The sequence below is a fragment of the Heterodontus francisci genome, chromosome 11 (genome assembly GCF_036365525.1).
Source record: "Heterodontus francisci isolate sHetFra1 chromosome 11, sHetFra1.hap1, whole genome shotgun sequence".
NCBI classification, from domain to species: Eukaryota; Metazoa; Chordata; class Chondrichthyes; order Heterodontiformes; family Heterodontidae; genus Heterodontus; species Heterodontus francisci.
In genome coordinates this window covers 30,458,037-30,485,940 of record NC_090381.1, presented here as the reverse complement: position 1 = coordinate 30,485,940, position 27,904 = coordinate 30,458,037, and the positions used below count along the sequence as shown (strand labels likewise).

General features: G+C 44.9%; 1 protein-coding gene across 5 annotated transcripts in view; it reads right to left on the bottom strand.

The window, feature by feature from the left end:
• kif1aa (kinesin family member 1Aa) overlaps positions 1 to 27,904 on the bottom strand; it is a 520,143-nt gene that overhangs the window by 180,229 nt on the left and 312,010 nt on the right. For all 5 annotated transcript variants that reach the window (XM_068041901.1, XM_068041902.1, XM_068041905.1 and 2 more), the window contains exon 23: positions 1,295 to 1,413. In XM_068041901.1, coding sequence (XP_067898002.1) covers positions 1,295 to 1,413 — 119 coding nt within the window. The remainder of the gene's footprint in view (positions 1 to 1,294; positions 1,414 to 27,904) is intronic.

The window sequence follows — 27,904 nt, the reverse complement described above, 5'->3', positions numbered from 1 at the left end:
GCTTGGATAGAGGATTGGCTAACCAACAGAAAACAGAGAGTCAGGATAAATGGGTCCTTTTCTGGTTGGCAAGATGTAACTAGTGGGGTGCCACAGGGTTCGGTCCTCGGGCCCCAACTATTTACAAACTATATTAATGACTTGGATGCAGGGATAGAAGGCACTGTAGCCACATTTGTAGATGACACTAAAATAGGTGGGATAGTAAGTTTCAATAAAGAAATAAGAAATTTACAAATGTATATTGATAGGTTAGGTGAATGGGCCAAAAGTTGGCAGATGGAGTTTAACATGGATAAGTGTGAGGTTATCCACTTTGGTCGGAAGAATCGAAAGGCAAATTATTATCTAAATGGAGAGAAGCTTCAGAGTGCTTCGGTACAGAGGGATCTGGGTGTCCTTGTGCATGAATCGAAGAAAACTAGTATCCAGGTGCAGCAGGTAATAAGGAAGGCAAATGGAATTTTGGCATTTATTGTTAAAGGAGCAGAGTATAAAAGTAGGGAAGTGTTGCTGCAACTGTACAAGGCATTCGTGAGACCGCACCTGGAGTATTGCATACAGTTTTGGTCCCCTTACTTGAGGAGGGATGTAGTTGCATTGGAGGCAGTTCAGTGGAGATTCACTAGATTGATTCCAGAGATGAGGGGTTTGTCTTATGAAGAGAGATTGAGCAGTTTCGGCCTTTACTCTTTAGAGTTTCGAAGAATGAGAGGAGAACTAATTGAGGTATATAAGATGATTAGGGGATTGACAAAGTAGATGTAGAGAGAATGTTTCCTCTGGTGGGGCAATCTAAAATGAGAGGTCATAGTTTTAGGATAAGGGGTAGCAGATTTAAAAGAGATGAGGAGAAATTACATCTCTCAAAGGGTTGTGAGTCTGTGGAATTTACCACTCCAGTGTGCAATGGATGCCAGGACATTGAGTAAATTTAAGGAGGAGATAGACAGATTTTTAATTAGTAAAGGGTTGAAGGGTCATGGAGAATGGGCAGGAAAGTGGAGTTGAGGCCTAGATGAGATCAGTCATGAGCATATTGAATGGTGGAGCAGGCTCGAGGGGCTGAATTGCCTACTCCTGCTCCTAGTTCTTATGTTCTGACCCACTGTACCACCTAATCCCAGAGTGTGAAAGGACAGTGTCTGATCCACTGTCCGACCCAGTCTCAGAGCGTGAAAGGACAGTGTGTGACCCACTGTCCGACCCAGTCCCAGAGTGTGAAAGGACAGTGTGTGACCCACTGTACCACTCAGTACCCCTGGAGTTTGCTCTTTCACATGGTCTTACTTACCAGAAATGGCCTGAACGGCCACACGTAGAAATCCTTTGACCTCTCCCTTCTCACTGACTATTGCCACACGGTGTACCAGTGGCACTGGGTACAGCAGGTTACTGAGGTAAACAAATGCTCTGGAAAAAAGAACACAAAACATATCAGCCAACCTGTCCAACACCACATTCACACCAGAGGTGGTTCTACACTTCTTCACTGGCTCAGGGACTTCACAGCTGGGTCTGTCAAAAACATGGCACTGATGGTTTGTTCAATTTTCTTGCAGCTGGAATGGCCTAAGCCAAGAATATTTGAAGACTGCTCCTTCCATTGGGATTGTGAAATGGTGCAGATGCTTGGAAAATACGAATGACTAAAGGTTTGGATTTGATGTTTACCTTTCTCACTGTTTTCAGCAGATATGTATGTGGGGCTGGTTTCATTTAAACGCAGACATTCCACTTTGCTGTTTGTTATCTCTATGTTTTTTTTCTCCCCCACACAAAGGGACCAGATAGTCAATGGAAGGAACCAGCATGATTGACCAAATGCCCTTTTCTCATTCTTAGTTTTCATAGGTCAACCAAATAGGTTTCTGGCAACACAAGGAGGGTGGCAGTACTGGTGCCGCTACTCCATGCTGTTTGAGTCCATTTATCTTCGGCAAGCCAGTATTACCAGTTCTTGGCCAGATTGTTGAATTGAGTGCTGTGTCCAATTCGGTTGTCCCGTTGCTGGGACTGGGGTGGCAGTGTGAGAGACTCTTGTTCACCTTGCTTTCATTTAAATCACGTCTTCTGCTAACGCATCATGTGCTGGCATTCCTGGTGGCTCAGAAGTTGCCATGGCATGATCATCTCTGTTTGCCAGCTGAAGATAGATGCCTGGTGGCAAACTTGAAGGACATTGAAATGGGTCAGAGGAGAAGCAGAAATTAGAATTCAGGTAATATCAATCTGGACGTGTGTAGTAGAAGGCGAGGGAAAGTGAATCAGGATCGTCTGGTCTGACTGCATTACCACTGGTTCTCACAACACAGAATATTGTGGTTAAGTATTGATCAGCTGGTTCATTTATGACTGAATCCATCTAAAATTCACACATCGGATACTCTAAGATAGTAACTGGTATAATGCTTTATATATATAGATCATGCTGCATGACAGCCTCTCCAGCTGCAGTATTAGGATTCCTAATACCAGCCCAACCAACCAACCAACCACTCTCATCTCGAACTTTCTTCATATACCATTCTTCACTAAATCACGTTCTGCTGAACCACACCATCCCAGTCAAGATAACGCATATATGGAGCTCAGTTCTGGGTTGGAAATACATCATCCACCTTGATTACGGACTATCTTTTGATGAAATGCATCAAATGTACTGGCTATTATAGCAGATGGAATATTAGTTTTGGAAGTTGCATGTGCAAGGCTGGATCTCAGTGCTGGGTGGCACTCAAATCCATCGTAACTATTTGTGTGGAGTTGTACTACTCTCAGCGACATAACAACAGGCTTCAAACTCCTCTTCCATCCTCTCTTTAGTGCTTTGGATAATGTGCACCACTTTAATGAAGTTGATGTGGGTTAGAAGGTTGTTGCAAACACAAGAACTTGTGTATTAAATAATACTGCCCAGAAAAACGTCAATCCTTCAGTGTCACGTCTCAACGAGGAAACTGGCTCACTGAAGTGACAGCCACAGACACTGGAAAGTGGCCTAAAAAGTTTAACTCAGCAAGGCCAGTGAAAAAGAAAAAAAAAATTGCATTTATATAGTGTCTTTACAACCTCAGGTTGTTCCAAAGTGCTTTACAGCCAATTAAGTATTTTTGAAGTGAAGTTACTTTGTAGAATGTCCCAGAAAAAGCAATGAGATACTAACCAAAAACTCTGTTTTTAATGATTTTGGTTGAGAGAGAAATGTTGGCCAGGACACCGGAGAGGCCTTCTTCAAAACAGTGCTATATGCTCTTTGATGTCCACCTGAGGGAACAGACGGAGCCTCGGTTTAATGTCTCATCTGAAAATGGAACCTCTGACGGTGCAGCATTCCTTCAATGTTGCACTGGAGTGTCGACCTGGATTATATTTCTGCAGTGGGGCTTGAACCCAACCTTCTGACTCAGAGGCGAGAGTGCGACCAACTGAGCTGCAGCTGACACATGATTGATTCCCATCAGAGGAGGTAAAATGTCAGTCAGCAGGTGAGTTTGTATGTTAGCAATAGTCGCAGTTTGTCCTCATTGTGGGTTCCTTCTCAAAGAAGAGGTAAAGGTGTTGACCAATCCTGGTGTGGCACTCACCTTGAGCACACTTGAGGTGAAATTCCAGTGGGGTGGGACTTCCAGCCACCTCTCCAAATCCACCCAAACCCCTGGGTCATGGGTCATCAATAATGCATGGTGGGATTTCTGCTGCCAAGAAGCAGCATGGTATGGATCAGTTGTGACCTCTGAGGGAAACAGATCTGGATTGGAGAGGATTCAGAAAGATGGACAGACATAAATGGAGGTAACATTGGGAGGTGAGAATGTCATTATAAGCACCTTCCATTTATTGGTACTAGGAAGCAGCAATAACAAGGTGGGTGGCAGGAAAATCTTCCAGGGACCCAGAACCCATCCTTCCGCTGCCAATACAGGCAGTGGACAGGGAAGGAGTCGCCAAAGGCACGTGGTGGGTGAGGGGAAGCGGCAGTAGGCCTCACCGAGGAATGTTTCCTCATTCTCCACTGCCGTCCTGCCTGATTTCAGGTGGGATCATGGAGGGGAATCCAGCCCTAAGTCTGCAGAAGATCACAACCTTGAGAAGAAAAGACATTGGACTCATTTGTCAGGCATTCTAAGGCAGGAAGCTGTCTAAACAACATCTCCTATAAACTGAATAAAATATAAATGAAATCAGAAATTATGGGAGGAAATGGATCAAAATTTATTCTCCCCACTTGGCAGGGGGAGCAGGGAGCAAACTTGCAGAACACTTGCTCTGCTATTCTTCAACTGATAGCTCTGAGCTGGCCTACCGACCTCCCACACCGTGAGGAAGAGCCTAGCCTCTGCATTGCACTTCCCTTCAATAACATCAACAGCAAGTGGAGTAGCCACTTTTAAGTGAAAACCATGGATGTGAGGAGCTGTGTTCCACTACTCCATGGTACTGCATGCTGACCTATATATAGGTCTGAAACAACTGTCTCCAATTTCTTTAACCAATACCATATCAAGAGCTGTGTCTCTTCTCTTGGATGTGTCCTTCTCAAGCAGTTGACGACAAACCAACATTGAGTTTGGTGCTAAATGCTGACCTCAGTTTTCGCCGTTTTCAGGTGATATTGTTGCCAGGACTTGAGATTTGCTACTTTGGAATTTTTTGGGATCTAACTGTGAGGGAAATCCTGACAGCCTTTTATCTCATGAAACATGCTTCAATGTCTACGAGAAAGGCATATTTTTTCTCTCATCTCTGCCATCAGATGATATGCGAATGGTGTCACACACGGAGTCTGACGAGCAGCAGGAATGTCCACACATTGCAAGTCAATATTCCCTCAGGAAACCCACCTTGTATCCAGTGGCCTCAATAACTTTAGGAGGACACAGCACCTCACGGGGCTAAACGTTGTCAAACAATTTAACCATTGACAAGTACTTGAAAGCAGAGTTAGTCAGACTGTTCATGATCACAGGATAACCTGTAGTGGCCCATGTCTATTGAGAATTTGTCTAGACTATTGGTTAAGTGGAGAAATTTTTGAACACGGACACAAACCTGAATACCGAACTGACAAAGCAACCCAGTCAGTGGATCCTTGGAGTGATTGAAAAAAAGGCTAGTGAATTTTTTAAGAAGGCAGTCTGACTGGCCACTGGCAAAAAGATTTCCATTGATGAGGTTGTATTCAAGTCTGGGGGAAGGGGAAGAGAGGCTAAAGTCCCTGAGTGACCAAAGTAGAACCACCTGTAATCTTCATCCAACAAATACAGCACGCCACAGTGCCAGGAAGAAGAGCAGCAAAACAAATCAGCATCAAAAGCCAGCCACAGCCAGCCGGGTGACAGCAACCGTAGACAACCACACATGTACGACTAAAAGATAGATTCATCAACAAGTCACAATCAGCATAGATGGGGAGGGGGTCACTGCCGCTTTTGCAATCAAGCAAACTTTGTGGACATAAAACATCTGCAATAAAAAAATAAAGAAAAAAGATATTCAGTAGCATTAAGTACAAGCAACCATTCTGGATCCTGTGGATTCAGTCTGCTTCAAGAGAAAACAACATTCTAATGGGACTAACACCCAGCTTCTATTTTCCAAATTGTTAATCTTCCATAAACAATGGAAGATAGCACTCACGAGATCAAAACTTGTCATGAATTCAACTTGATCACAAACTAAAATTTTGCCAGGCACTTCAACCTATCCTGTCATGTTGAACTTTTCACAAACCCAGTGGAGAAGGGAGGGAAGTAGGAAGATACAGGAGACAATCTTATGAAGGGTAAAGTCACTGTGTAGCTGTGACGCATAAATTTAGAGCTTTTATTTGTAGGAGTCAGAATTTTGCTGCAACCAGCCACAGTGATGTCATCATTCCAAGTTTCCTTATGTTTTAATCCTTCCCAGAATTCATCACACCAAGGTATGGGATTTGCCTAATCCTTTTTAAACCGAAACAATTCAATGTTACTGCCTCGATTTCTCAAGGGCACATCAAGACGTGGCCCAGAATATGAGATGTGCCAATTAAAATCCAATATTTATAATAAATAGTGGCTATATTTCTCTTTCCTTATCTTTAGATCCAAATAACTTGAACTCTGTCCTTTCCTGGAATTCTCAACATGGTAATACAATTCCAAGGTTAAAGTTGTGACCCTCAGCAAATGCTGAAGTTCAATACTCGATCTCTTCCGAGTGAGCTCACAGATCATTGCCTTTCCACACACCAGGCTCAACCATCGTCATCTGAAGAAACAGGCACGGTTTATGGATGTGTTATTTAAAACAATGCAACTTCCCAGCAAGTAGGAAGTTCATCAGGAATCTTAAACAAGCCCAATAAGTATAGGGGCCATCAGATCCAAACCTTTTGCATATCCCACTTCTCCAATGTATGTGAGTTTAATCTGGGATGACCTCAAACAATACATGTGAGATATACTTCAAGTGCACTGGCTACTTCCCTTCAACCAACAACTGCCAGCTGTGTGAAAGCCACTGCCCAGAAACTGACCCTCAACTGCCTCGCAGGATGGTGAAGAGTGGACACTGTTGTATTCTGACTCTGATATCTTCCATATCAGGGTGGAAAACAAACAACAATATTGTAGATGTACTACCTTCTTCAAATCTCCACGTACCTTTAAAATACCTTGTGTTTGACATTACGGCTCAACTTTTGCAAAACAGGGCCCTATTGCAATCAGTAAGACGTTCCCCATGCTTCTGTGAAATGATCAGGTACTTGCAGCTGTCAAGAGGTGGCAATTATAAACTCACTGTTGAGGTACACTGGATGGTTTAGTGCTATTTCCACTCTACAATCGCGTTACAATGTTGACTTTGATGAAGATCTAGTGTATGGAAGATGTCATGGTGATCAAAGTGGGAAATTCCAACATGGCTTAGGTTGCGAATGGAGTGGGCTGAGTGAAGGAGACCCAAATCTACCTTCCAACACTTGGGAACCACCATACTGTTCACTTTAAATGAGTGAAATGCATTCGTTTTCCTTCATCAATTTTTTTAATGCATCTTAATAAAAGTTAGTTAATTATATTGTAGGCTAGGTTATTTCTTCCTTTTTCTTCTGAACGTCCCCATGTTACATATCAGTTACGAGCTAAGCAGGTGAACAGCAATATTCCCCAGGCCTCTGCCAATATCACCAACCCGCCAGCTGTCAGGAAATGTGACAGATGCCTAGGATAATCTTTTCTCTCTTCCTGTATGTGGGGAAGTGCCCAATCTCTGCTCAGTGCCCAACCTGTTGGTATGGTGGTAGATTGGTGGAAGCATGGTGGGAGGCAAGTAGAAGATGAGGGGAAAGACATTATACATGTCCTAATATTTCAAAGTGCATGGACTTACACATCTTAATTAGCTTTCTTCCAATTCTGGCCCAGATGAGCTGCAGTAGTGGATGGGACAGAAACATACTGCCCATATAACTGTTCCACATGCAGTTCAATGAATACATAGAGAGTGTGCTGCATATATCACCATTCACTGAATACTGATCCAATCTACTCAGCCCCCTTTTCAAATGGTGGCCCTGATGGTGTAAGTGCATGTTTTTTATTCCATTGCCCTTCATTGCCAAATGTTTATTCCCCAGGATTTCTCAACACAGAGACCATGAACAACAAAGACCAGAGAGCCGAGCCTCCCATCTGGTGTTGACCAAAGTCTTGTACCGTAGAAAATGATTTATCAAGTGAGCCTTGGACACCTGGAATGTATTTTATGATTTTTAATCTTTAATTTTTTTGGCACTGAATTGACATCTCAACGTGATGATTCAATTGTCTTTACCAATAGCGTCAGCACAAGATGTGTTTCCAAATACAGTAAAGTGAAATCAAACGAGGACATTGATTCTGCTGCTACATGAATCATTACTGAAACATTATTCATTAAATACATTCCTAATAAAGAGAAATAACATTTGAATGAACAGTCCTTAACAATGTTAGCCCTCCGTACCCTACTGGCTCCAGGGGAAGTGGCAGTGCCATTGTTATATCATTTCAGTTCAATACAGGTCTGTGCTGAATCTGAATAAGCAGGAATAATGACACCTAACTGGCTCATGCAACCATCACAAAGAGATATCCTGGACACGAAAAGACACTTGAAGCAGACTGAATATACGGTGCCCAATAGAACAGAACTGGTAACAAGATTGGTGAGGTGCAAAGGTGGCATGCTCAGAACACAAAGCTTTCAACACAAGAAACAAAGAAAGGAAGAACCTCAGTTGAAAGGAAACATTGGCTAAACTTTAAAAAACGGTAGAGCCAGCTTCTAATGTAGCGCCTATAAAAATAACAGACGATAACTAGCAGGCGGCGCAGCAGGTTTCAAAATGGTGGCACAGCAGATTTCAAAATGGCGTGCATGGTTCCAGAAAATTGTTTCATTAGTTTTCAAAGCCGCTGTGCTGGGATAGCCAATTTAGATAAATTGTTACATGTTGGGAAACTGGATGCCCTGGCATGCCGTGTTGCGATGCCCTGGCATGCCCTACTCAGAATGCCTGGCATGCCCTATTGAGATGAGCTGGCAAAGGGACAAGCTCTTTCATCAGGAGAACATTAGGATTCCAAGCTGTGAAAAAAAATCTGAGTTTAAATTATAAATAAATGTCAACATGGCATGAATTGTTAAAATCGATAAGACAACTGCAGTGGAACCCAAACTAACCCTCAATGTTATTATATGCACATGTAAGTCTATGTGATCAGTGTTATAATCTGAACAACTGCTCTCAAACCTCCTGAAATTATCAGAAGTAACACACTGAACAAGTTCATTAAATGCAGCAGCAAACAAGCAATATTTTAAATATGATACTCTGCCTATGATGATCGCACTCTGGAGGATTCTCAATCTTCACTTCATGCAATTGAACTAATCAGTGGGCACTGCAAACAGATTAAACCTTTTAATCCTTCCCAAACGAACTGTGAGGAGTGGGCTGAGACTGACTAATACACTGGAGAAATGTGAGGAGTGGGTTGAGACTGACTAATACATTGGAAAAATGTGAGGAGTGGGCTGAGACTGACTATCACATTGGAGAAATGTGAGCAGTGGGCTGAGACTGACTAATACACTGGAGAAATGTGAGGAGTGGGCTGAGACTGACTAATACACTGGAGAAATGTGAGCAGTGGGCTGTGACTGATTAATACACTGGAGAAATGTGAGCAGTGGGCTGAGACTGACTAACACACTGGAGAAATGTGAGCAGTGGGCTGAGACTGTCTAATACACTGGGGAAATGTGAGGAATGGGCTGTGACTGACTAATACACTGGAGAAATGTGAGGAGTGGGCGGAGACTGACTAATACATTGGAAAAATGTGAGGAGTGGGCTGAGACTGACTAATACATTGGAAAAATGTGAGGAGTGGGCTGAGACTGACTAATACACTGGAGAAATGTGAGGAGTGGGCTGAGACTGACTAATACATTGGAAAAATGTGAGGAGTGGGCTGAGACTGACTAATAGACTGGAGAAATGTGAGGAGTGGGCTGAGACTGACTAATACACTGGGGAAATGTGAGGAGTGGGCTGAGACTGACTAATACATTGGAAAAATGTGAGCAGTGGGCTGAGACTGACTAATACACTGGAGAAATGTGAGGAGTGGGCTGAGACTGACTAATACACTGGAGAAATGTGAGGAGTGGGCGGAGACTGACTAATACATTGGAAAAATGTGAGGAGTGGGCTGAGACTGACTAATACACTGGAGAAATGTGAGGAGTGGGCTGAGACTGACTAATACACTGGAGAAATGTGAGGAGTGGGCTGAGACTGACTAATACACTGGAGAAATGTGAGGAGTTGGCTGAGACTGACTAATACATTGGAAAAATGTGAGCAGTGGGCTGAGGCGGACTAATACATTGGAGAAATGTGAGGAGTGGGCTGAGACTGACTAATACACTGGAGAAATGTGAGGAGTGGGCTGAGTCTGACTAATACACTGGAGAAATGTGAGGAGTGGGCTGAGACTAAATAACACACTGGAGAAATGTGAGGAGTGGGCTGAGACGAAATAACACACTGGAGAAATGTGAGGAGCAGGCTGAGACTAAATAACACACTGGAGAAATGTGAGGAGTAGGCTGAGACTGACTAATACACTGGAGAAATGTGAGGAATGGGCTGAGACTAAATAACACACTGGAGAAATGTGAGGAGTGGGCTGAGACTAAATAACACACTGGAGAAATGTGAGGAGTGGGCTGAGACTAAATAACACACTGGAGAAATGTGAGGAGTCGGCTGAGACTGACTAATACAATGGAGAAATGTGAGGAATGGGCTGAGACTGACTAATACACTGGAGAAATGTGAGCAGTGGGCTGAGACTGACTAATACACTGGAGAAATGTGAGGAGTGGGCTGAGACTGACTAATACATTGGAGAAATGTGAGGAGTGGGCTGAGACTAACTAATACACTGGAGAAATGTGAAGAATGGGCTGAGACTGACTAATACACTGGAGAAATGTGAGGAGTGGGCTCAGACTGACTAATACACTGGAGAAATGTGAGGAGTGGGCTGAGACTAAATAACACACTGGAGAAATGTGAGGAGTAGGCTGAGACTGACTAATACAATGGAGAAATGTGAGGAGTGGGCTGAGACTGACTAATACATTGGAAAAATGTGAGGAGTGGGCTGAGACTAAATAACACACTGGAGAAATGTGAGGAGTGGGCTGAGACTGACTAATACACTGGAGAAATGTGAGGAATGGGCTGAGACTGACTAATACACTGGAGAAATGTGAAGAATGGGTTGAGACTAAATAACACACTGGAGAAATGTGAAGAATGGGCTGAGACTGACTAATACACTGGAGAAATGTGAAGAATGGGCTGAGACTGACTAAGACACTGGAGAAATGTGAAGAATGGGCTGAGACTGACGAATACACTGGAGAAATGTGAGGAGTGGGCTGAGACTGACGAATACACTGGAGAAATGTGAGGAATGGGCTGAGACTAAATAACACACTGGAGAAATGTGAGGAGTGGGCTGAGACTGACTAATACACAGGAGAAATGTGAAGAATGGGCTGAGACTGACGAATACACTGGAGAAATGTGAGGAATGGGCTGAGACTAAATAACACACTGGAGAAATGTGAGGAGTGGGCTGAGACTGACTAAGACACTGGAGAAATGTGAAGAATGGGCTGAGACTGACCAATACACTGGAGAAATGTGAGGAATGGGCTGAGACTAAATAACACACTGGAGAAATGTGAGGAGTGGGCTGAGACTGACTAAGACACTGGAGAAATGTGAAGAATGGGTTGAGACTAAATAACACACTGGAGAAATGTGAAGAATGGGTTGAGACTAAATAACACACTGGAGAAATGTGAGGAGTGGGCTGAGACTGACTAAGACACTGGAGAAATGTGAAGAATGGGCTGAGACTGACTAATACACTGGAGAAATGTGAAGAATGGGCTGAGACTGACTAAGACACTGGAGAAATGTGAAGAATGGGCTGAGACTGACGAATACACTGGAGAAATGTGAGGAGTGGGCTGAGACTGACGAATACACTGGAGAAATGTGAGGAATGGGCTGAGACTAAATAACACACTGGAGAAATGTGAGGAGTGGGCTGAGACTGACTAATACACAGGAGAAATGTGAAGAATGGGCTGAGACTGACGAATACACTGGAGAAATGTGAAGAATGGGCTGAGACTGACCAACACACTGGAGAAATGTGAGGAATGGGCTGAGACTAAATAACACACTGGAGAAATGTGAGGAGTGGGCTGAGACTGACTAAGACACTGGAGAAATGTGAAGAATGGGCTGAGACTGACCAATACACTGGAGAAATGTGAGGAATGGGCTGAGACTAAATAACACACTGGAGAAATGTGAGGAGTGGGCTGAGACTGACTAAGACACTGGAGAAATGTGAAGAATGGGCTGAGACTGACTAATACACTGGAGAAATGTGAAGAATGGGTTGAGACTAAATAACACACTGGAGAAATGTGAGGAGTGGGCTGAGACTGACTAAGACACTGGAGAAATGTGAAGAATGGGCTGAGACTGACTAAGACACTGGAGAAATGTGAAGAATGGGCTGAGACTGACGAATACACTGGAGAAATGTGAGGAATGGGCTGAGACTGACTAATACACTGGAGAAATGTGAGGAGTGGGCTGAGACTAAATAACACACTGCAGAAATGTGAGGAGTGGGCTGAGACTGACGAATACACTGGAGAAATGTGAGGAATGGGCTGAGACTAAATAACACACTGGAGAAATGTGAGGAGTGGGCTGAGACTGACTAATACACAGGAGAACTGTGAAGAATGGGCTGAGACTGACGAATACACTGGAGAAATGTGAGGAATGGGCTGAGACTGAATAACACACTGGAGAAATGTGAGCAGTGGGCTGAGACTGACTAATACACTGGAGAAATGTGAGGAGTGGGCTGAGACTGACTAAGACACTGGAGAAATGTGAAGAATGGGCTGAGACTGACTAATACATTGGAGAAATGTGAGCAGTGGGCTGAGACTAAATAACACACTGGAGAAATGTGAGGAGTGGGCTGAGACTGACGAATACACTGGAGAAATGTGAGGAATGGGCTGAGACTGACTAATACACTGGAGAAATGTGAGGAGTGGGCTGAGACTAAATAACACACTGGAGAAATGTGAGGAGTGGGCTGAGACTGACGAATACACTGGAGAAATGTGAGGAATGGGCTGAGACTAAATAACACACTGGAGAAATGTGAGGAGTGGGCTGAGACTGACTAATACACAGGAGAAATGTGAAGAATGGGCTGAGACTAAATAACACACTGGAGAAATGTGAGGAGTGGGCTGAGACTGACTAAGACACTGGAGAAATGTGAAGAATGGGCTGAGACTGACCAATACACTGGAGAAATGTGAGGAATGGGCTGAGACTAAATAACACACTGGAGAAATGTGAGGAGTGGGCTGAGAATGACTAAGACACTGGAGAAATGTGAAGAATGGGCTGAGACTGACCAATACACTGGAGAAATGTGAGGAGTGGGCTGAGACTGACTAATACATTGGAAAAATGTGAGGAGTTGGCTGAGACTAAATAACACACTGGAGAAATGTGAGGAGTGGGCTGAGACTGACTAAGACACTGGAGAAATGTGAAGAATGGGCTGAGACTGAATAATACACTGGAGAAATGTGAAGAATGGGCTGAGACTAAATAACACACTGGAGAAATGTGAGGAGTGGGCTGAGACTGACTAAGACACTGGAGAAATGTGAAGAATGGGCTGAGACTGACCAATACACTGGAGAAATGTGAGGAATGGGCTGAGACTAAATAACACACTGGAGAAATGTGAGGAGTGGGCTGAGACTGACTAAGACACTGGAGAAATGTGAAGAATGGGTTGAGACTAAATAACACACTGGAGAAATGTGAGGAGTGGGCTGAGACTGACTAAGACACTGGAGAAATGTGAAGAATGGGCTGAGACTGACTAATACACTGGAGAAATGTGAAGAATGGGCTGAGACTGACTAAGACACTGGAGAAATGTGAAGAATGGGCTGAGACTGACGAATACACTGGAGAAATGTGAGGAGTGGGCTGAGACTGACGAATACACTGGAGAAATGTGAGGAATGGGCTGAGACTAAATAACACACTGGAGAAATGTGAGGAGTGGGCTGAGACTGACTAATACACAGGAGAAATGTGAAGAATGGGCTGAGACTGACGAATACACTGGAGAAATGTGAGGAATGGGCTGAGACTGACCAATACACTGGAGAAATGTGAGGAATGGGCTGAGACTAAATAAGACACTGGAGAAATGTGAGGAGTGGGCTGAGACTGACTAAGACACTGGAGAAATGTGAAGAATGGGCTGAGACTGACCAACACACTGGAGAAATGTGAGGAATGGGCTGAGACTAAATAACACACTGGAGAAATGTGAGGAGTGGGCTGAGACTGACTAAGACACTGGAGAAATGTGAAGAATGGGCTGAGACTGACCAATACACTGGAGAAATGTGAGGAATGGGCTGAGACTAAATAACACACTGGAGAAATGTGAGGAGTGGGCTGAGACTGACTAAGACACTGGAGAAATGTGAAGAATGGGCTGAGACTGACCAATACACTGGAAAAATGTGAGGAGTGGGCTGAGACTGACTAAGACACTGGAGAAATGTGAAGAATGGGCTGAGACTGACTAATACACTGGAGAAATGTGAAGAATGGGTTGAGACTAAATAACACACTGGAGAAATGTGAGGAGTGGGCTGAGACTGACTAAGACAGTGGAGAAATGTGAAGAATGGGCTGAGACTGACTAAGACACTGGAGAAATGTGAAGAATGGGCTGAGACTGACTAATACACTGGAGAAATGTGAGGAGTGGGCTGAGACTAAATAACACACTGGAGAAATGTGAGGAGTGGGCTGAGACTGACTAATACACTGGAGAAATGTGAGGAGTGGGCTGAGACTAAATAACACACTGGAGAAATGTGAGGAGTGGGCTGAGACTGACGAATACACTGGAGAAATGTGAGGAATGGGCTGAGACTAAATAACACACTGGAGAAATGTGAGGAGTGGGCTGAGACTGACTAATACACAGGAGAACTGTGAAGAATGGGCTGAGACTGACGAATACACTGGAGAAATGTGAGGAATGGGCTGAGACTGAATAACACACTGGAGAAATGTGAGCAGTGGGCTGAGACTGACTAATACACTGGAGAAATGTGAGGAGTGGGCTGAGACTGACTAATACACTGGAGAAATGTGAAGAATGGGTTGAGACTAAATAACACACTGGAGAAATGTGAGGAGTGGGCTGAGACTGACTAAGACACTGGAGAAATGTGAAGAATGGGCTGAGACTGACTAATACATTGGAGAAATGTGAGGAGTGGGCTGAGACTAAATAACACACTGGAGAAATGTGAGGAGTGGGCTGAGACTGACGAATACACTGGAGAAATGTGAGGAATGGGCTGAGACTGACTAATACACTGGAGAAATGTGAGGAATGGGCTGAGACTAAATAACACACTTGAGAAATGTGAGGAGTGGGCTGAGACTAAATAACACACTGGAGAAATGTGAGGAGTGGGCTGAGACTAAATAACACACTGGAGAAATGTGAGGAGTGGGCTGAGACTGACTAATACACTGGAGAAATGTGAGGAGTGGGCTGAGACTGACTAATACACTGGAGAAATGTGAGGAGTGGGCTGAGACTGACTAATACACTGGAGAAATGTGAGGAGTGGGCTGAGACTGACTAATACACTGGAGAAATGTGAGGAGTGGGCTGAGACTGACTAATACACTGGAGAAATGTGAGCAGTGGGCTGAGACTGACTAATACACTGGAGAAATGTGAGCAGTGGGCTGAGACTGACTAATACACTGGAGAAATGTGAGGAGTGGGCTGAGACTGACTAATACACTGGAGAAATGTGAGCAGTGGGCTGAGACTGACTAATACACTGGAGAAATGTGAGGAGTGGGCTGAGACTGACTAATACACTGGAGAAATGTGAGCAGTGGGCTGAGACTGACTAATACACTGGAGAAATGTGAGGAGTGGGCTGAGACTAAATAACACACTGGAGAAATGTGAGCAGTGGGCTGAGACTGACTAATACACTGGAGAAATGTGAGGAGTGGGCTGAGACTGAATAATACACTGGAGAAATGTGAAGAATGGGCTGAGACTGACTAATACATTGGAGAAATGTGAGGAGTGGGCTGAGACTAAATAACACACTGGAGAAATGTGAGCAGTGGGCTGAGACTGACTAATACACTGGAGAAATGTGAGGAGTGGGCTGAGACTGACTAATACACTGGAGAAATGTGAGGAGTGGGTTGAGACTGACTAATACACTGGAGAAATGTGAGGAGTGGGCTGAAACTGACTAATACACTGGAGAAATGTGAGGAGTGGGCTGAGACTGACTAATACACTGGAGAAATGTGAGGAGTGGGTTGAGACTGACTAATACACTGGAGAAATGTGAGGAGTGGGCTGAGACTGACTAATAAACTGGAGAAATGTGAGGAGTGGGCTGAGACTGACTAATACACTGGAAAATTTGAGGAGTGGGCTGAGACTGACTAATACACTGGAGAAATGTGAGGAATGGGCTGAGACTAAATAACACACTGGAGAAATGTGAGGAGTGGGCTGAGACTGACTAAGACACTGGAGAAATGTGAAGAATGGGCTGAGACTGACCAATACACTGGAAAAATGTGAGGAGTGGGCTGAGACTGACTAAGACACTGGAGAAATGTGAAGAATGGGCTGAGACTGACTAATACACTGGAGAAATGTGAAGAATGGGTTGAGACTAAATAACACACTGGAGAAATGTGAGGAGTGGGCTGAGACTGACTAAGACACTGGAGAAATGTGAAGAATGGGCTGAGACTGACTAAGACACTGGAGAAATGTGAAGAATGGGCTGAGACTGACTAATACACTGGAGAAATGTGAAGAATGGGCTGAGACTGACGAATACACTGGAGAAATGTGAGGAATGGGCTGAGACTGACTAATACACTGGAGAAATGTGAGGAGTGGGCTGAGACTAAATAACACACTGGAGAAATGTGAGGAGTGGGCTGAGACTGACGAATACACTGGAGAAATGTGAGGAATGGGCTGAGACTGAATAACACACTGGAGAAATGTGAGCAGTGGGCTGAGACTGACTAATACACTGGAGAAATGTGAGGAGTGGGCTGAGACTGACTAATACACTGGAGAAATGTGAAGAATGGGTTGAGACTAAATAACACACTGGAGAAATGTGAGGAGTGGGCTGAGACTGACTAAGACACTGGAGAAATGTGAAGAATGGGCTGAGACTGACTAATACATTGGAGAAATGTGAGGAGTGGGCTGAGACTAAATAACACACTGGAGAAATGTGAGGAGTGGGCTGAGACTGACGAATACACTGGAGAAATGTGAGGAATGGGCTGAGACTGACTAATACACTGGAGAAATGTGAGGAATGGGCTGAGACTAAATAACACACTTGAGAAATGTGAGGAGTGGGCTGAGACTAAATAACACACTGGAGAAATGTGAGGAGTGGGCTGAGACTAAATAACACACTGGAGAAATGTGAGGAGTGGGCTGAGACTGACTAATACACTGGAGAAATGTGAGGAGTGGGCTGAGACTAAATAACACACTGGAGAAATGTGAGCAGTGGGCTGAGACTGACTAATACACTGGAGAAATGTGAGGAGTGGGCTGAGACTGAATAATACACTGGAGAAATGTGAAGAATGGGCTGAGACTGACTAATACACTGGAGAAATGTGAGGAGTGGGTTGAGACTGACTAATACACTGGAGAAATGTGAGGAGTGGGCTGAAACTGACTAATACACTGGAGAAATGTGAGGAGTGGGCTGAGACTGACTAATACACTGGAGAAATGTGAGGAGTGGGTTGAGACTGACTAATACACTGGAGAAATGTGAGGAGTGGGCTGAGACTGACTAATAAACTGGAGAAATTTGAGGAGTGGGCTGAGACTGACTAATACACTGGAGAAATGTGAGGAATGGGCTGAGACTAAATAACACACTGGAGAAATGTGAGGAGTGGGCTGAGACTGACTAATACACTGGAGAAATGTGAAGAATGGGTTGAGACTAAATAACACACTGGAGAAATGTGAGGAGTGGGCTGAGACTGACTAAGACACTGGAGAAATGTGAAGAATGGGCTGAGACTGACGAATACACTGGAGAAATGTGAGGAATGGGCTGAGACTGACTAATACACTGGAGAAATGTGAGGAGTGGGCTGAGACTAAATAACACACTGGAGAAATGTGAGGAGTGGGCTGAGACTGACGAATACACTGGAGAAATGTGAGGAATGGGCTGAGACTAAATAACACACTGGAGAAATGTGAGGAGTGGGCTGAGACTGACTAATACACTGGAGAAATGTGAGGAGTGGGCTGAGACTGACTAATACACTGGAGAAATGTGAAGAATGGGTTGAGACTAAATAACACACTGGAGAAATGTGAGCAGTGGGCTGAGACTGACTAATACACTGGAGAAATGTGAGGAGTGGGCTGAGACTGACTAATACACTGGAGAAATGTGAAGAATGGGTTGAGACTAAATAACACACTGGAGAAATGTGAGGAGTGGGCTGAGACTGACTAAGACACTGGAGAAATGTGAAGAATGGGCTGAGACTGACTAATACATTGGAGAAATGTGAGGAGTGGGCTGAGACTAAATAACACACTGGAGAAATGTGAGGAGTGGGCTGAGACTGACGAATACACTGGAGAAATGTGAGGAATGGGCTGAGACTGACTAATACACTGGAGAAATGTGAGGAATGGGCTGAGACTAAATAACACACTTGAGAAATGTGAGGAGTGGGCTGAGACTAAATAACACACTGGAGAAATGTGAGGAGTGGGCTGAGACTAAATAACACACTGGAGAAATGTGAGGAGTGGGCTGAGACTGACTAATACACTGGAGAAATGTGAGGAGTGGGCTGAGACTGACTAATACACTGGAGAAATGTGAGGAGTGGGCTGAGACTGACTAATACACTGGAGAAATGTGAGGAGTGGGCTGAGACTGACTAATACACTGGAGAAATGTGAGGAGTGGGCTGAGACTGACTAATACACTGGAGAAATGTGAGCAGTGGGCTGAGACTGACTAATACACTGGAGAAATGTGAGCAGTGGGCTGAGACTGACTAATACACTGGAGAAATGTGAGGAGTGGGCTGAGACTGACTAATACACTGGAGAAATGTGAGCAGTGGGCTGAGACTGACTAATACACTGGAGAAATGTGAGGAGTGGGCTGAGACTGACTAATACACTGGAGAAATGTGAGCAGTGGGCTGAGACTGACTAATACACTGGAGAAATGTGAGGAGTGGGCTGAGACTAAATAACACACTGGAGAAATGTGAGCAGTGGGCTGAGACTGACTAATACACTGGAGAAATGTGAGGAGTGGGCTGAGACTGAATAATACACTGGAGAAATGTGAAGAATGGGCTGAGACTGACTAATACATTGGAGAAATGTGAGGAGTGGGCTGAGACTAAATAACACACTGGAGAAATGTGAGCAGTGGGCTGAGACTGACTAATACACTGGAGAAATGTGAGGAGTGGGCTGAGACTGACTAATACACTGGAGAAATGTGAGGAGTGGGTTGAGACTGACTAATACACTGGAGAAATGTGAGGAGTGGGCTGAAACTGACTAATACACTGGAGAAATGTGAGCAGTGGGCTGAGACTGACTAGTACACTGGAGAAATGTGAGGAGTGGGTTGAGACTGACTAATACACTGGAGAAATGTGAGGAGTGGGCTGAGACTGACTAATAAACTGGAGAAATGTGAGGAGTGGGCTGAGACTGACTAATACACTGGAAAATTTGAGGAGTGGGCTGAGACTGACTAATACACTGGAGAGATGTGAGCAGTGGGCTGAGACTGACTAATACACTGGAGAAATGTGAGGAGCGGGCTGAGACTGACTAATACACTGGAGAAATGTGAGGAGTGGGCTGAGACTGACTAATACACTGGAGAGATGTGAGCAGTGGGCTGAGACTGACTAATACACTGGAGAAATGTGAGGAGTGGGCTGAGACTGACTAATACACTGGAGAGATGTGAGCAGTGGGCTGAGACTGACTAATACACTGGAGAAATGTGAGGAGCGGGCTGAGACTGACTAATACACTGGAGAGATGTGAGGAGTGGGCTGAGACTGACTAATACACTGGAGAGATGTGAGCAGTGGGCTGAGACTGACTAATACACTGGAGAAATGTGAGGAGCGGGCTGAGACTGACTAATACACTGGAGAAATGTGAGGAGTGGGCTGAGACTGACTAATACACTGGAGAAATGTGAGGAGTGGGCTGAGACTGACTAAGACACTGGAGAAATGTGAGCAGTGGGCTGAGACTGACTAAGACACTGGAGAAATGTGAGGAGTGGGCTGAGACTGACTAATACACTGGAGAAATGTGAGGAGTGGGCTGAGACTAAACAACACACTGGAGAAATGTGAGGAGTGGGCTGAGACTGACTAATATACTGGAGAAATGTGAGGAGCGGGCTGAGACTGACTAATACACTGGAGAAATGTGAGCAGTGGGCTGAGACTGAATAATACACTGGAGAAATGTGAGGAGTGGGCTGAGACTGACTAATACACTGGAGAAATGTGAGGAGTGGGCTGAGACTGACTAATACACTGGAGAAATGTGAGGAGTGGGCTGAGACTGACTAATACACCGGAGAGATGTGAGCAGTGGGCTGAGACTGACTAATACACTGGAGAAATGTGAGGAGCGGGCTGAGACTGACTAATACACTGGAGAGATGTGAGGAGTGGGCTGAGACTGACTAATACACTGGAGAGATGTGAGCAGTGGGCTGAGACTGACTAATACACTGGAGAAATGTGAGGAGTGGGCTGAGACTGACTAATACACTGGAGAAATGTGAGCAGTGGGCTGAGACTGACTAATACACTGGAAAAATGTGAGGAGTGGGCTGAGACTGACTAATACACTGGAGAAATGTGAGCAGTGGGCTGAGACTGACTAAGACACTGGAGAAATGTGAGGAGCGGGCTGAGACTGACTAATACACTGGAGAGATGTGAGCAGTGGGCTGAGACTGACTAATACACTGGAGAAATGTGAGCAGTGGGCTGAGACTGACTAATACACTGGAGAAATGTGAGGAGTGGGCTGAGACTGACTAATACACTGGAAAAATGTGAGGAGTGGGCTGAGACTGACTAATACACTGGTGAAATGTGAGGAGTGGGCTGAGACTGACTAATACATTGGAAAAATGTGAGCAGTGGGCTGAGACTGACTAATACACTGGAGAAATGTGAGGAGTGGGCTGAGACTGACTAATACACTGGAGAAATGTGAGGAGTGGGCTGAGACTGACTAATACACTGGAGAAATGTGAAGAATAGGCTGAGACTGACTAATACACTGGAGAAATGTGAGCAGTGGGCTGAGACTAAATAACACACTGGTGACATGTGAGGAGTGGGCTGAGACTGACTAATACACTGGAGAAATGTGAGGAGTGGGCTGAGACTGACTAATACACTGGAGAGATGTGAGGAGTGGGCTGAGACTGACTAATACACTGGAGAGATGTGAGCAGTGGGTTGAGACTGACTAAAACACTGGAGAGATGTGAGCAGGGGGTTGGGACTAAATGACACACTGGTGACATGTGAGGAGTGGGCTGAGACTGACTAATACACTGGAGAAATGTGAGGAGTGGGCTGAGACTGCCTAATACACTGGAGAGATGTGAGCAGTCGGTTGAGACTGACTAAAACACTGGAGAAATGTAAGGAGTGGGCTGAGACTGACAAATACACTGGAGAAATGTGAGGAGTGGGCTGAGACTAAATAATACACTGGAGAAATGTGAGCAGTGGGCTGAGACTGACTAATACACTGGAGAAATGTGAGGAGTGGGCTGAGACTAAATAACACACTGGAGAAATGTGAGGAGTGGGCTGAGACTGACTAATACAATGGAGAAATGTGAGGAGTGGGCTGAGACTAAATAACACACTGGAGAAATGTGAGGAGTGGGCTGAGACTGACTAATACAATGGAGAAATGTGAGGAGTGGGCTGAGACTGACTAAGACACTGGAGAAATGTGAAGAATGGGCTGAGACTGACTAATACACTGGAGAAATGTGAGGAGTGGGCTGAGACTAAATAACACACTGGAGAAATGTGAGGAGTGGGCTGAGACTAAATAACACACTGGAGAAATGTGAGGAGTGGGCTGAGACTAAATAACACACTGGAGAAATGTGAGGAGTGGGCTGAAACTGACTAATACACTGGAGAACTGTGAGGAGTGTGCTGAGACTGACTAATACACTGGAGAGATGTGAGGAGTGGGCTGAGACTGACTAATACATTGGAAAAATGTGAGCAGTGGGCTGAGACTGACTAATACACTGGAGAAATGTGAGGAGTGGGCTGAGACTGACTAATACACTGGAGAAATGTGAGGAGTGGGCTGAGACTGACTAATACATTGGAAAATGTGAGGAGTGGGCTGAGACTGACTAATACACTGGAGAAATGTGAGAAGTGGGCTGAGACTAAATAACACAGCGGAGAAATGTTAGGAGTTGGCTGAGACTGACTAATACACTGGAGAAATGTGAGCTGCGGGCTGAGACTGACTAATACACTGGAGAAATGTGAGGAGTGGGCTGAGACTGACTAATACACTGGAGAAATGTGAGGAGTGGGCTGAGACTGACTAATACACTGGAGAAATGTGAGGAGTGGGCTGAGACTGACTAATACACTGGAGAAATGTGAGGAATGGGCTGAGACTGAATAATACACTGGAGAAATGTGAGGAGTGGGCTGACTGACTAATACATTGGAGAAATGTGAGGAGTGGGCTGAGACTAAATAACACACTGGAGAAATGTGAGGAGTGGGCTGAGACTAAATAACACACTGGAGAAATGTGAGGAGTGGGCTGAGACTAAATAACACACTGGAGAAATGTGAGGAGTGGGCTGAGACTAAATAACACACTGGAGAAATGTGAGGAGTGGGCTGAGACTGACTAATACACTGGAGAAATGTGAGGAGTGGGCTGAGACTAAATAACACACTGGAGAAAAGTGAGGAGTGGGCTGAGATTAAATAACACACTGGCGAAATGTGAGGAGTGGGCTGAGACTGACTAATACATTGGAGAAATGTGAGGTGTGGGCTGAGACTAAATAACACACTGGAGAAATGTGAGGAGTGGGCTGAGACTAAATAACACACCAGTGAAATGTGAGCAGTGGGCTGAGACTGACTAATACACTGGAGAAATGTGAGGAGTGGGCTGAGACTGAATAACACACTGGAGAAATGTGAGGAGTGGGCTGAGACTAAATAACACACTGGAGAAATGTGAGGAGTGGGCTGAGACTAAATAACACACCAGTGAAATGTGAGGAGTGGGCTGAGACTGACTAATACACTGGGGAAATGTGAGGAGTGGGCTGAGACTGACTAATATACTGGAGAAATGTGAGGAGTGGGCTGAGACTGACTAATACACTGGAGAAATGTGAAGAATGGGCTGAGACTAAATAACACACTGGAGAAATGTGAGGAGTGGGCTGAGACTGACTAATATACTGGAGAAATGTGAGGAATGGGCTGAGACTGACTAATACACTGGAGAAATGTGAGGAGTGGGCTGAGACTAAATAACACACTGGAGAAATGTGAGGAGTGGGCTGAGACTGACTAATACACTGGAGAAATGTGAGGAGTGGGCTGAGACTGACTAATACACTGGAGAAATGTGAGGAGTGGGCTGAGACTAAATAACACACTGGTGACATGTGAGGAGTGGGCTGAGACTGACTAATACACGGGAAAAATGTGAGGAGTGGGCTGAGACTGACTAATACACTGGAGAGATGTGAGCAGTGGGTTGAGACTGACTAAAACACTGGAGAAATGTGAGGAGGGGGCTGAGACTGACAAATACACTGGAGAAATGTGAGGAGTGGGCTGAGACTGACTAATACACTGGAGAGATGTGAGCAGTGGGTTGAGACTGACTAAAACACTGGAGAAATGTGAGGAGTGGGCTGAGACTAAATAACACACTGGTGACATGTGAGGAGTGGGCTGAGACTGACTAATACACTGGAGAAATGTGAGGAGTGGGCTGAGACTGACTAATACACTGGAGAGATGTGAGCAGTGGGTTGAGACTGACTAAAACACTGGAGAAATGTGAGGAGTGGGCTGAGACTGACTAATACACTGGAGAAATGTGAGGAGTGGGCTGAGACTGACTAATACACTGGAGAAATGTGAGGAGTGGGCTGAGACTGACTAATACACTGGAGAGATGTGAGCAGTGGGTTGAGACTGACTAAAACACTGGAGAAATGTGAGGAGTGGGCTGAGACTGACTAATACACTGGAGAAATGTGAGGAGTGGGCTGAGACTGACTAATACACTGGAGAGATGTGAGCAGTGGGTTGAGACTGACTAAAACACTGGAGAAATGTGAGCAGTGGGCTGAGACTGACTAAATAACACACTGGAGAAATGTGAGGAGTGGGCTGAGACTAAATAACACACTGGAGAAATGTGAGGAGTGGGCTGAGACTGACTAATACAATGGAGAAATGTGAGGAGTGGGCTGAGACTGACTAAGACACTGGAGAAATGTGAAGAATGGGCTGAGACTGACTAATACATTGGAGAAATGTGAGGAGTGGGCTGAGACTGACTAAGACACTGGAGAAATGTGAGGAATGGGCTGAGACTGAATAATAAACAGGAGAAATGTGAAGAATGGGCTGAGACTAAATAACACACTGGAGAAATGTGAGGAGTGGGCTGAGACTGACTAATACAATGGAGAAATGTGAGGAGTGGGCTGAGACTGACTAAGACACTGGAGAAATGTGAGGAATGGGCTGAGACTGAATAATAAACAGGAGAAATGTGAAGAATGGGCTGAGACTAAATAACACACTGGAGAAATGTGAGGAGTGGGCTGAGACTAAATAACACACTGGAGAAATTTGAGGAATGGGCTGAGACTAAATAACACACTGGAGAAATGTGAGGAGTGGGCTGAGACTAAATAACACACTGGAGAAATTTGAGGAATGGGCTGAGACTGACTAATACACTGGAGAACTGTGAGGAGTGCGCTGAGACTGACTAATACACTGGAGAGATGTGAGCAGTGGGCTGAGACTGACTAATACACTGGGGAAATGTGAGGAGTGGGCTGAGACTGACTAATACATTGGAAAAATGTGAGCAGTGGGTTGAGACTGACTAAAACACTGGAGAGATGTGAGCAGGGGGTTGGGACTAAATGACACACTGGTGACATGTGAGGAGTGGGCTGAGACTGACTAATACACTGGAGAAATGTGAGGAGTGGGCTGAGACTGCCTAATACACTGGAGAGATGTGAGCAGTCGGTTGAGACTGACTAAAACACTGGAGAAATGTAAGGAGTGGGCTGAGACTGACAAATACACTGGAGAAATGTGAGGAGTGGGCTGAGACTAAATAATACACTGGAGAAATGTGAGCAGTGGGCTGAGACTGACTAATACAATGGAGAAATGTGAGGAGTGGGCTGAGACTAAATAACACACTGGAGAAATGTGAGGAGTGGGCTGAGACTGACTAATACAATGGAGAAATGTGAGGAGTGGGCTGAGACTGACTAAGACACTGGAGAAATGTGAAGAATGGGCTGAGACTGACTAATACACTGGAGAAATGTGAGGAGTGGGCTGAGACTAAATAACACACTGGAGAAATGTGAGGAGTGGGCTGAGACTAAATAACACACTGGAGAAATGTGAGGAGTGGGCTGAGACTAAATAACACACTGGAGAAATGTGAGGAGTGGGCTGAAACTGACTAATACACTGGAGAACTGTGAGGAGTGTGCTGAGACTGACTAATACACTGGAGAGATGTGAGGAGTGGGCTGAGACTGACTAATACATTGGAAAAATGTGAGCAGTGGGCTGAGACTGACTAATACACTGGAGAAATGTGAGGAGTGGGCTGAGACTGACTAATACACTGGAGAAATGTGAGGAGTGGGCTGAGACTGACTAATACATTGGAAAATGTGAGGAGTGGGCTGAGACTGACTAATACACTGGAGAAATGTGAGAAGTGGGCTGAGACTAAATAACACAGCGGAGAAATGTTAGGAGTTGGCTGAGACTGACTAATACACTGGAGAAATGTGAGCTGCGGGCTGAGACTGACTAATACACTGGAGAAATGTGAGGAGTGGGCTGAGACTGACTAATACACTGGAGAAATGTGAGGAGTGGGCTGAGACTGACTAATACACTGGAGAAATGTGAGGAGTGGGCTGAGACTGACTAATACACTGGAGAAATGTGAGGAATGGGCTGAGACTGAATAATACACTGGAGAAATGTGAGGAGTGGGCTGACTGACTAATACATTGGAGAAATGTGAGGAGTGGGCTGAGACTAAATAACACACTGGAGAAATGTGAGGAGTGGGCTGAGACTAAATAACACACTGGAGAAATGTGAGGAGTGGGCTGAGACTAAATAACACACTGGAGAAATGTGAGGAGTGGGCTGAGACTAAATAACACACTGGAGAAATGTGAGGAGTGGGCTGAGACTGACTAATACACTGGAGAAATGTGAGGAGTGGGCTGAGACTAAATAACACACTGGAGAAAAGTGAGGAGTGGGCTGAGATTAAATAACACACTGGCGAAATGTGAGGAGTGGGCTGAGACTGACTAATACATTGGAGAAATGTGAGGTGTGGGCTGAGACTAAATAACACACTGGAGAAATGTGAGGAGTGGGCTGAGACTAAATAACACACCAGTGAAATGTGAGCAGTGGGCTGAGACTGACTAATACACTGGAGAAATGTGAGGAGTGGGCTGAGACTGAATAACACACTGGAGAAATGTGAGGAGTGGGCTGAGACTAAATAACACACTGGAGAAATGTGAGGAGTGGGCTGAGACTAAATAACACACCAGTGAAATGTGAGGAGTGGGCTGAGACTGACTAATACACTGGGGAAATGTGAGGAGTGGGCTGAGACTGACTAATATACTGGAGAAATGTGAGGAGTGGGCTGAGACTGACTAATACACTGGAGAAATGTGAAGAATGGGCTGAGACTAAATAACACACTGGAGAAATGTGAGGAGTGGGCTGAGACTGACTAATATACTGGAGAAATGTGAGGAATGGGCTGAGACTGACTAATACACTGGAGAAATGTGAGGAGTGGGCTGAGACTAAATAACACACTGGAGAAATGTGAGGAGTGGGCTGAGACTGACTAATACACTGGAGAAATGTGAGGAGTGGGCTGAGACTGACTAATACACTGGAGAAATGTGAGGAGTGGGCTGAGACTAAATAACACACTGGTGACATGTGAGGAGTGGGCTGAGACTGACTAATACACGGGAAAAATGTGAGGAGTGGGCTGAGACTGACTAATACACTGGAGAGATGTGAGCAGTGGGTTGAGACTGACTAAAACACTGGAGAAATGTGAGGAGGGGGCTGAGACTGACAAATACACTGGAGAAATGTGAGGAGTGGGCTGAGACTGACTAATACACTGGAGAGATGTGAGCAGTGGGTTGAGACTGACTAAAACACTGGAGAAATGTGAGGAGTGGGCTGAGACTAAATAACACACTGGTGACATGTGAGGAGTGGGCTGAGACTGACTAATACACTGGAGAAATGTGAGGAGTGGGCTGAGACTGACTAATACACTGGAGAGATGTGAGCAGTGGGTTGAGACTGACTAAAACACTGGAGAAATGTGAGGAGTGGGCTGAGACTGACTAATACACTGGAGAAATGTGAGGAGTGGGCTGAGACTGACTAATACACTGGAGAAATGTGAGGAGTGGGCTGAGACTGACTAATACACTGGAGAGATGTGAGCAGTGGGTTGAGACTGACTAAAACACTGGAGAAATGTGAGGAGTGGGCTGAGACTGACTAATACACTGGAGAAATGTGAGGAGTGGGCTGAGACTGACTAATACACTGGAGAGATGTGAGCAGTGGGTTGAGACTGACTAAAACACTGGAGAAATGTGAGCAGTGGGCTGAGACTGACTAAATAACACACTGGAGAAATGTGAGGAGTGGGCTGAGACTAAATAACACACTGGAGAAATGTGAGGAGTG